An 11,992-nucleotide genomic window follows, 5' to 3' on the forward strand; every position below is an offset into this window, starting at 1 on the left:
CAACCCAATTGGAAATGGGACTTGTTTAAGTCCGGAACCAGGCAGAGAAAGACTAGTAAAGTAAGTGAGGCAACATGTGAACTTGACCTGTAAAGTTCCATCATTTTGTCGAGAAAGACCCTTAGTCGATGATAAGAAATTCAGGTGGAATAATATACCCATAAACAAAAGGGCAAATTATCCATTTGGTTCTTGAACTTTTAGTTTAAGTAAAATTAAGCCCTCTAACTATTTATAGTCAACTTTTAGCCCTTGAACTTGTAAAATTGAAAACCCGTGGCCCTTTTACCTAGTTTATCCGGTTTTACAACCGGAAAGAAGGGCATTTTTGTCCGCATCTTCTAAACAAAAATGAACAACTCCATCTTCTTCCCTTTCCCTAACCCAACCAAATAGGCACAGATTTGTAGAGTTCTTAAGCTTCTGCAAATTGGGGATAACTAAGTCCGACTCTAAGCAAAATTTTTAAAACTGCCCACTCTATTCTCTCCTGGTTTCCCCACATACTCCTTTCCCCCACTAAAAATCGCATCAATTAACCACTCTTCCTTTCCCCTTTCGTCTTGATTTGTCGATCTTCTCCTCGAAATCCAACAAAAATGGTGTCCAAGATTGTGAAGAAAACCCCAACAAAGTCCATAAAAAATTCGCGCCACCATCACCACAGCCACCAACACCGAAAAAATCCCCCGTAAAGAATGCCTCCGCCGCTGCTTTAGTGGTGCTTGCGTCGATTAACAAGTCCATTTACACTTGCCACCACCGCCTCATCAAGATTTTCTCCAAATTAGCGCGCATTTCAAATCCAATTAAGAAGAAGAGCCTAAGAAAACGGGGGTATCAGTTACTTCAAAAGGGTTCTGAAGATCCCAAAAGTAGCATCAGAAGAGCTCTGTTTCATGACGAAAAAAGTTCTGCACTTCCACCACTGGTTTCGCCAGAGAAAAACACAGTCTTTCTTGATTTGGACAAGACTCTGGTGCATTCCCAGCCGGGCCCTGCTCTAGAAAAGTATGATTTCATAGTTAGGCCGGTGATAGATGGAGAAAGAGTGGATTTCGTCGTGTTAAAGAGGCCATTTGTGGAAGAATTTTTGGAGTTCATGAGTAATAAATTTGAGATTGTGGTGTTCACAGCTGGAATTGAGGAGTATGCTTCCTCCTTGAATTTAGCAGATTTGGTGGCGGAGGAGGAGGAGTCCTTGCTGTCATTGTGGGAGAGTTGTTGGGGAAGCAGCGGCAGCCTTATTAGAAGAGGAAGAAGAAGAATAGGGAGAGTAATTAATCAAGCCCCAGACTTCCAAGAAATCAAAAACCCTGGGAATGGAGCCGACGTCTCCAACGATGGGCTTGCGGACTTCGGAAAAAGTGATTTTTTTTGTTGGGGGAGGGGGGGGGAGGAGGAGGGGTTGTCCCTGAATCTCTGAATGATGGCATTACTGTAGTATTTGTAAGTCTTGGGGTTCTTGGAGGCTGATCTTCCGTCGATGGCAGGTTGGGTTAGGGAAAGGGAAGAAGATAAAGCTGTTCAATTTTTGCTTAGAATATATGGACAAAAATGCCCTCCTTTAAAGCATATTGTCATTCGTGTGATTTGATTTTTCGGTTGCAAAACCGGATAAACTAGGTAAAAGGGCCACAGATTCCCAATTTTACAAGTTTAAGGGTTGAAAGTTGACTATAAATAGTTAGAGGGCTTAATTTTACTTAAACTAAAAGTTCAAGGGCCAAATGGATAATTTGCCCTAAACAAAATGCAATGGGTTGGGTTCTATCTATTTTCTATGCATCTATTCCCGCGCCTTTATCGGAGAATGTGAAAACAAGCTAGCCGAATGCATTAATTAAGTGATCAAGCTGATTGCAATTTGTACAAATAAACGATTCCAAGTAGACTGCAACGACCTGTGATATTCTACACCTCAGATTCTAAGCACCACGAAAGTCTTTTAGATGCAAGTTTTAGCATATACCCTTGCATTATTGGAAAGCCAAATTTAAATCCATAACTCTCCATTCTACACAGAAATTAAAAAAAAAAGTTTTTTATATAAAATGAATAAGGTTCTGTTGAACCAACTTAATCAGCTTGTATTTTTTTTTAATCATGTTTTGTTATTTTTGTTTTTGTGGGGGTTTTTTTTTGGGGGGGGGGGGGGGGGGGGGGGGGGGGTTCTATCTATTTTCTATCTTACAATTGGATATGTCTGTATCGTAAGGTTGTTGAATGTGAAAGCAGACAGAACAATAATATAAATAACTTATATAGTTTGATATTAGGGGGTGACTTAAAGAAGTCGACTTCCATTAGATACTGCTTGAAGTGCTGTTAAAGATTCATGTTTGATGGGAAAACTTGTGATTCTTCTTTTTCCACAAAAAATAAAAAGTATTAAGGCCAAATTCTAATTCGAAAAAATAATTACGAACTTCTACAACTTGGACGACTTGAAAAAGTGTGGATACAGTAAGTCAAGGTTTGTGTTTTAGTGCAAATTAAGAAGGTGTTTTCTCATTCGAACCTGCTAATGCAAATTCCCTAGAGGTCATATCTGAGTCTGACTAGCACCCTTGGCATCCTGCTGCCTAGTTCTGGACTGGAACAATTCGCATTTGCCAATTGGATCCTTTTATTCCCGCCCAGCCTCCCTCCCTCCCTCGTTGTAAGAAGTTCTTCTGATGTTTATGATACAAATCACCAGTCAATGGTGTTCGTATTAATGGTACAAGTCCGTTCACATTTAGCCTATCTGTTCACATTGGGCGATGATGTCAAAGGGTTATAATTAATGACAAGACAATTTCCATAAATAATTACGTTGTTGGCTATTTGTTCCTTGTTAAGGATAAGTTTTTTTTTTTTTTAAAACTACTTTCATCAGTTCATGACATGATTCAAGAAAGACTTTATTTACGGGAGGTGGAGCTTCTGCCCTGTTAAGTTTAATTATTTTTTAGGGACAATTTCAGAAACCTCCTCTAAGGTTTCTAACCATTCCATTGATCACTTTTTAAGTTTTAAAAATTACACTAACCTCTCTTGAGGTTTATTACCTTGCAATATATAGGTCCAATAAGTAATTACAAAGTGATACTAGGAGAGAGAAAATAACATGATTCAACCGTTGCCCTTCATCTATTACATTATTTAGTGAACATAATACCAACCCACACATTAAAGAAAAATATTGGAATTTGCTATTTATTATCAGAGATCGAATTATATATAGCATTAAAAAATAGTATATCATTATATATATTTCATTTAATGTAAGATCTAAATTACTGCTTTCAATTACTAATTCATTGACAAACATGATCGACAATAAATAATAAAAAAACCTGCAACCTAAACATTACAAAGAGCAAACTTTAGTACCATAAAAATTTCAGCAACTAATCTTAATATGTTGACAAGGATATTTATGATGTTAGAGTTTGCTTTCTATAATGCTCTGATTGCAATTTTTTTTATTATGTATTGTTGGTCATTTCATGTTTAACAATGGGTATGTAACTGAAAAGAGTAATTTGTATCTTGAATTAAGTGAAAAATATAGAATAATATACTATTCTTTTGATACTATATGTGGTTTAATCACTAATGATAAATAGTAAATTTTAGTATTTTTCTTTAATAAATATGTTGGTATTAATTAACTAAATAATGTAGGAGATGAGGGCAATAGTGGAATCATATTATCTTTTCTCTCTTAATATCACTTTTTAATTATTGATTGAGCCTTAATCTTACAAGATAATTAACTTCAAGGGAGGTTAGTGTAATTTTTGAAATCTAGAAGGAGGCCATTGAAATAGCCAGAAACCTCAATAGAGGAATTTTTGGTGAATAATGAAAGGGAAGGAATGATGAAAAGAAAAAAGAAAAAAGAACAGGCAAAGGAATTTACAACTTCCCCTCCCAATTAGCATCATAGACTAGTAATTAGTATCATAAACATCATAACTTCTTTAAAATGTCTCTTATAGAACGGAGAGCTATGAATTTAACTTTATTTCTCCAATTATGCAAAGGATGTATCCCAAAACTTGCATCCAAGAATTAGAAAGTAACTTAGAATCTTAAAGTGTGGAAATTAAACTAACATCACAGATTGCAATCAGCTGGTGTCTGATTACTTGGAATCTTTTATTGTACAAATTGCTATCAGCTTGATCATTTCATGCTTTCGTCCGTTGTCTTCACATCCAACTACTCGCTGATAAAGACTCGGGAATGGATCACTATAAAAGGGTACAATATACTCCCAATCCTTGTTTTTATTACATTTTTGTTTTTGGGTAATTAAATTAGTCCACTTACTTGACATTTGTTTGCGTGGACTTGACTAAGGGTCTTTCTCTACAAAATAATGGATCCGTCCGGGTCAAGTTCACATCTTACTTACTCCCATTCATGTGATCGAGCCGCCTAGTTCGGACCTGAACAAGTACCATTTGCAATTGGGTCGTTGTCCTGTTAGGTTAAAAAAAAAAATATATATATATATATATAGACACACACGCCAACACGCCAATTACTATGTCTCTGTGCTCATGAAAGCAGAAAAAGAGCATGGAAAAATGCCTCGAATGAGCAAAATTTTTTATTAAATGAAGATATTATGTCTACCTTAGAAAACATCTAATTGATTTTTTTTTTTGTCGGATCTAGTCCATTGAATTTTGCTTGGCACCAATACATGATTAAAGAATTAGAAGTTGGTACACGGAAGCATCAAATTTCTTCTCTGAATCAATGAAAGATTAGGAATTTACAAAAAATTTAAAAAATTCATCAAACAAAGCATCTTCACTCTTACTAGGGACATCCAATATGGAAATTCTACAACTTTGTTGCCCTTTACTAAATACTAATAATATTCCCGTTGAACTTCTTCACAATTCACAGCAAAGAAGACAAGATGTTCATACTAAACACAAACACTTCTGATCCCCAATTCACAAACCCCTTATATATTGGTTTGTATTACAAATATCAAAACGTGCTAAATAATGTGTATTTAAATTGAAGTACTAGGAATTTTTCTTTAGCCAGTTCAATTAACTCAACACTTCCTTAATTTCCAGGAAGAGCATGCCATAACTACTTGTATCGATATCAACACTTTTTTCAAGCCTTCAAAGTAGCATCACTCAGTATTTCTTTCTTTCATAACGATATATTGTTTGAATAGTACCTTTTGAAATCAGAATTTGGCCTCTATACTTCGTTTTTTTTTTTGGTTTTTTTTTTTAAAAAAAAAGCAACACAAAATTTCCCATCAGACATGAATCTTTACAATATTCCGGCGAAACTGAGGGTATGGTAAGAAACCATAGCTTCTTACATGGTTGGACTTATCACGCTCAAACTCTGGAGAATAATCCATTGAAACTTTCAGCAAACTGTTTAATTTATTTTAAACAGAACTGTGGCCAAAAAACCTAGTTAAATGGGATCCAAGAACCGGTATTTCTATTGCAGTCTTAAGATTGAATGTCAATTGATCAGTCCATTTAGCGTCAATATTAAGCGGCACTCTAAGTCGTATTTGATGAAAGTCAACTTTTTCGGTCACCCATTGATGTCATATAGGGCTATCAATGGATCGGGTTTGAACCCGGACCCGACCCAAGTTCGGTAATTTTTTCCAGGTATGGGTTGAGAAATAATTCCGGTACCCGGTTCCGGACTCAAACTCGTACTCGTTTACTTTAACAAAAAAGTAGGTCGGATATGGACTATAGGATTCCGACTCGGACTCGAACAATATATTAATAATTATAAAATATAAATATTTCTAAATACATTCTCTTACTATATTAACAAAGTATTCTTTTACCAAATTACCCATATTCCAGATGAAGTATCTAAGAAATTAGGATTTGGAAGAGACAAGCTTGTTTGACCCAAAATGTATTCATCACAAGTTGCATATAAGTGCTTTTTGCTAAATATTCTGGGATCATGTTGAACCTTTTTGCTAGTATGGATAAAAGAAAATGAATGATGCATGTTAGATCTTTTGTTTTAAGGTGGACTCAGACTTGACTCGGACCTGTCGGACCTGATTTCGGAATCTTAAGTACAAGACCTATCGAGTATACTGGTCGGATCCGAGTCTAGTACATTAAAATGGGTCCAAGTCCAAAATTTTCAATTCCGATCCAACCAACCCGATGACAGGCCTAATGTCATACTAAACAAGTTATGCACTATATACATCGTGCTATTCCTTGGATCTCTGGTGAAGAAAAAAAAAAGAAAAAAATGGAGCTTTGCTCGAATACAAATGTTATGACCCTAGATATTGCTCATCAGAAGCATGAAGATTATTGTTGTTGACGTGGCTTTCTTTTCATATAGTTAGTTAGCAAGTTAGTTACTAGCTTGTCATATATGTCTATTTTGTTGTGTAATTAGTTGAGCATAGAAGGATCCAGAAAGAAATTTGTATAAAGAGCCTGCAAATGGCGTGATGAAGGCATAACAGATATAAAAAATTACAGATTCCTTCTTTTCCTTCATTCTCTCGCTCTTTCTTCCTTCCCACGTTTCCTTTTCTCTATTCTTCTTCATCTTCTTCTTCTGATGTTATCCTCCCTCTTCAATTCTCCTACTGATCAGGTCACTACATGTGGTATCAGAGCTTCTGGTCCTTGGACTAGGAAGCTGGAACCAACATATCATAATGGCAGAAGGAACACGGATGAAAACAAAGGAGGAATAACTTCGCAGACAAGAAACCAGAATTCAAGGAATCGTGGATTCCATGGCGACCGACAAGAAAAGCTTGGAAGAAAGGATTGATGCAGTGAATGTTGAGCTGAGTAATAAGCTAGAAGCATTCATGGCGGCCATCTCTCAGCAATTTGCCAATTTGAGCCGTGGTAACAATGAAAAAGGAATATTGGGATCCCTAGAGGTGAGTAACTCAAGGAACTCAGATATGGTGAATCGAAAGCAGGGTGAAAGGAATTGCAGGAGCGCCTTCTATACTGGTGTGCCCAAACTGGAAATTCCAGCATTTAGGGGAGAAAATCCTAGAGAATAGATCAGGAAAATTCAGAAGTATTTCCACCTTTTACAGATTTCCATGGATCAGTGGATGGAGATAGCAGAATTTTACATGGAAGACAAAGCAGATGTGTGGCATCAAGGTTTTAGATCGACTAGGGGTAATAAGGTAGATTGGGTGGAGTTCTCTGGGGAATTGTGCAAGAGATTTGGTGCCTTAGGGCAAATGGATCCAATGGAGGAGTTTAACAAGCTACAGCTGTTCTCCATAGTGTTAGCCTATCAAGAGAAATTTGAAGAACTACTATCAGAGGTAATGATTAGAGCTCCGCACCTATCTGAAACTTATTACATTTCCTGTTTTTTGAGTGGTTTGCCAGAAGAGTTGAGATCAATGGTGAAGACTCACAATTCTGAGACGTTGTCCAAAGCATTTGAATTGGCAAGACTGCAGGAGAATGCCTTTGAAGCCTACACAAGAAACACAAATCTTATCAGAAAACCAACTCTGTGGCAAGTGTTACACAAACTCCTGCTCACCATCACCTTCATCAGAATTATTTGAAGATCCAAAAGAGGTTCTTCTGTGGGCATTGTTAATGTATTTGCTCGGCTCAGGTGTTTTGGCCCATAAGGTTGGCATTGATATGCACCTCTAAGCCCAGAAGCTAGCCCATTGACGATTAGTAGTTTCTTCCTCTCACTATCTACAAATACTACTACCAATTAATGGAATGGAAAATTTTCAATTGGACATTATTGTTCCTTTTAGTTTTTTTTTTTGGTGTAAGTGATAGATTTTGAAGTTAAAATGTTCTACTTACAATCTTTCCTACCTTACCATCCAATCCAACCCTTCCCCTGTTATTGTGATTTTATTGTTTCAATCATAAAATGATGCATTTAGTCCTCAACAAAATTTAACGTGCAGCAATTTAATCCTACATCCCATTTCCTACCACTTTTATAACCTAGAAAAGTCCATTATCAATGCTGTCTAGTGCATAACGATCAAGTAAAATATATTTCTTTTTCTCTTATTAGTTTTCTTGATCTTTGTTAATAAAGTACATGCACTATTTCTATCTATTGATCTTTTGTTTACTGTCAAAAAATTTATAGCTCCATCCCCATGTATTTATATCTTATATTTCTTAAGTCAAACTTCAGTTACCATTTTTTGTTCAAGGTTTCTTTTTTTTTTTTTTCTATTTAATAGAGAATGGATGGGATTTAAGGAGTCATAAGGAAGATTTGAACCAAAACTTCTAAATCTAGGTACTGACTTCAATCATTAGACAAAACACAAATTTGATATTTCATGGCGTTCAGTGTTCATGATGGTATATATAAGTTAACTAATAAATTCCCCGTCTCCTCTCCGTTTTCAAATTTTACACTTCTTCCTTGTTCCCCCAATTATTGATACTTCATGGCCTTTGGACACAAAGACGAATTTGAAGTTGTGATAGAAGGCTACTGATGAAGCGATATTGAGAGGTCCAGATGCGGTTTTAGATGCACCCACTATTTTTTTGCATTTTTCGAAGCATTAGATCCACCCGCTTTTGGAGCCCCTATGAGGCCTCACTCCTATAAAATTTCCATTCAGAGTTTTTATGGACTTAAAATTTTAATCGGGTATTCGTCCTAATTGTGTCCGACTGATATGAATGCCCCGTCTTTTATTTTTTATTGGTACGAAATGCCTCATCTCTTGCAGCTGCATCAACGTTTCCTGTTACCCAATTTGTGAGTTGAGAAATCCGACGACATCCTCATCTAAATCTACCGTGGTTGTCGCGGTTCCTGGATACCGGATTTGGGGCCTTATGTAGCGGTTCTTCTAGCCAATACTCGTAAGTTCTTCTTTACGGTAGCAACATTTCGGTACCCTCGAGTGCCACCTGCTTGCTCCAACTCGTCCTTGATTAAAATCTGTCAAAAACAAAATTGTAACAACGAGGTCGCTGATTGCAATATGAAGCGACTCTTGGTGTACTCTTCCAACTCTACTCGCACATGTGATAGATAAGGATCTTAGATAACATGCAAAACTATTATTGATCCTTCCAATTAGAAGTGTCATGTTTTTTATTTTTTGACAGACTAATTAATGTTCACCTTGAAAGTAGAAATACTGGTTATAAATCAAAGTAGATAGCTTACATTTAAAGCAGATATAATGTGAGGAAAGGAAAAAAACAGTTCAAGAAGAAAACGGGAAACATCAGTTTAAGAAAAATAGTTTTGAAAAAAATACAAAACGAAAACAGGACCATCTTTTTCTTCTTCTTCTTTTTGCGTTTTTCATAAACGGTACCGTATTCTTCTTGATTTATAAAGAGCCGCATGGCAATTGTGTTTACACTTTGGTGAGGTTATTGTATTTCTTACAAAATTGTTTGGTACACTTACATAAAATAGTGTACTTCTTTAAATATCTACTGTATTTACGAACAAAATTAACACTATTTAAAAATAAACTAAAATTAAGACTTGCAATAATATGATTAAGTGTACTTTAAAATATGTGACAAGCACAACAATTGTACAACACTGCAACAAACACAATATTTTCCACATAAATGAAAAGAATTGTAGTAGCGTCACAGACACGATGGCCTGAGATTTTAAATACCATGAGTGTCTTAAAAAATAGGGATGAAGATACCTAAAATTTAAGGATACGCAAATATAGCAAAGATTGACTTGGGAGGATTAGTAGTTAAGAATATTCTATAACATACAATCTAACTTTCCTATTTTCTAAAAATAAAATTTTATAATAATTTAAAATTTTCAAGTTCATATAAGAAAATTTGAAAAAACTTTTAATAATCACTATGATCACGCAAAGGGGAGGGGGAAAAAAACATCTTATACCTGTCTTTCTGAAAGTTGATCATCCACAAAAGGATGATTCACAAGGCAATTCCCATCCAAGTTTTTGGTAGCAACATACAGGTGGAGAGGAGTGTTTCCTTCATTATCCTGTTGGTTAATGAGCTTAGAAGCCCAGGAATTTTGCAAAACAAACTCCAAGACTTCTCTTTTTTCATGCTTAGATGAAGGATATTCCGACTTTTACCCGTAATCTGTACCCAACAATCTGGGCAATGGGATAAAATCTCTTGCACCAAAACTACATGTCCATGAATTACCGCAATATGTAGAGCAGTCTTGGAGTCATCATTCTTGGCAACAACATAGGCAGCAGAGCACTTAGCAGACAGTAATAGTCTTGCAATATCCTGATGATTAAATTTGGCAGCATAATGAAGTGCAGTCCACCCAAATTTATCGACATTTTTTATAAGATTAGGCAGCTTTTCCAAAATCAGCTTCATGGAATCTGTAAGTAGCTAATATTTTAGTACAACAGGTGAAGATATTGTTATTCACTAGACCATTAAGATCAATTACACTACAACAACTTACATATACTGTGTAAATTAAACAAGTGTTATGATTAATGGATAAATATGTACAAACAATACAGAATACATTATTGAAGGACAAATTATATATAACCTCCCTGTGATTTCATCTATTGCCACATGACTCCCTAACGTTTTAAAATGTCCACTTCACCCCTATGGTTTTATGTAAAGTGAAAACTTGACGAAAAATAGCCTACATAATATCATTATTTGAAATATCAATAGTACATTTATTTAAATGCTAAATCAATCGATAGTTTAACCATTTTGAATAAAGTATAAGGAGATTATGTGAATAAATGCAAAAATCACATAAGTTAAAGTGGATATTTATACAAACCATAAGGTGGTTACAGGGATATTAAAATTTTATTAGACATGCTTTGAAAGCGTATTCAGTATAAACGTCATAACTAATATGCATTCCGTTCATTTTTCACTTTACATAAAATCACAAGGGGATTATGTGGCTATTTTAAAACCTTAGGGGATCATCTGCATTATATAAAATTATAGAGAGGTGATAAGTAATTTACCCATTATTAAATGGTATTTTATCAGATTAATTTTCCATAAATCCTTTTAATGCATTAATCGCTTGTGCCATCAAAGTCGAAATTTCGTACAAGGTAAAAAATTAATTCCCCTGTATCAAAATATGAAAAAAAAAAAAGAAGGAAAGGGAGCTCAGGTTTGTCCCTTTATTTTCGGTTGTGTAGACAATGTTAATATAAAAAATGCTTATCCATGAAGTCACCTGGAAAATTCCAAATTGCGGCAGCATGCAAGGCAGTTTTGTGTCCGGGGCCAAGATAAGATGGTGTCTTGCAAGACTCCAAAATTAGAACCATAATATTATGGCGTCCCTTCTCAACTGCCAGATACAGAGGTGTCTCCACAGCATAATTGTGGGGATAACGAAACTCAGGATCTTCTTGAACTAACAATTTGGCGATGTAATAGAAGTTGTTCCTAATTGCCTCGTGTAAAGCTGTATTTCCAGCCACACTAGCCATCCTCAGCATCCTCTTGCGCCTGTCAGAACATGGGGTATACCAGTGTCCTGCTTCCGATTTTGCATAGTCAATTAGGACTCGAACGATGCCCAAATGCCCATTTCTTGCTGCCAAATGAAGTGCAGTCTCGCCCCGTTTGTTCAATTTCATAAGCAAACGGCCATGCCCAGCAAGGATAAGTTGGACTACATTTGCAGAGTCACAAGACTCGGCTAATACGTGAAGGACTGTCTCTTCTACTGGAGTATGTTGAGTGTAGAAGTCGTCTGAAAAGCTTTCCATTACAACCATGGTTTAAAGTCACGGTCGCGGTCGCGGGCGCGGGCGCGGCCCGAAACGTTCCACATCGGTCTCGGCATATCGGTCGCGGTCTCGGTGAGACGCAAATTTTAAAGTATTTAATATTCTAAAAATTGTTAATAATATAAAAAAGTAGGTTAAATAAAAATAATTAAAAAATAGCAAAAGAAATGACCAAGTCAATCCGTCGCGGTGTGACTCGGCTGATTTCTC

General features: G+C 35.9%; 1 protein-coding gene and 1 pseudogene across 1 annotated transcript; one reads left to right on the forward strand and one right to left on the reverse strand.

Moving 5' to 3' along the window:
- Nucleotides 1-409: 409 nt before the first annotated feature.
- On the forward strand, nt 410-1,597 carry LOC113716153 (uncharacterized; annotated as a pseudogene).
- Nucleotides 1,598-8,850: 7,253 nt separating this feature from the next.
- On the reverse strand, nt 8,851-11,770 carry LOC113716156 (uncharacterized). The gene is made up of 4 exons (XM_027240448.1): nt 11,221-11,770; nt 10,185-10,375; nt 9,907-10,014; nt 8,851-8,958 (listed from the first exon to the last, which is right to left on the reverse strand). Exons 1-4 carry the CDS (start codon nt 11,768-11,770, stop codon nt 8,851-8,853), a joined length of 957 nt encoding a protein of 318 aa, XP_027096249.1.
- Between the last annotated feature and the right edge of the window lie 222 nt (nt 11,771-11,992).

The sequence above is a fragment of the Coffea arabica genome, chromosome 11c (genome assembly GCF_036785885.1).
Source record: "Coffea arabica cultivar ET-39 chromosome 11c, Coffea Arabica ET-39 HiFi, whole genome shotgun sequence".
Lineage (NCBI taxonomy): Eukaryota > Viridiplantae > Streptophyta > Magnoliopsida > Gentianales > Rubiaceae > Coffea > Coffea arabica.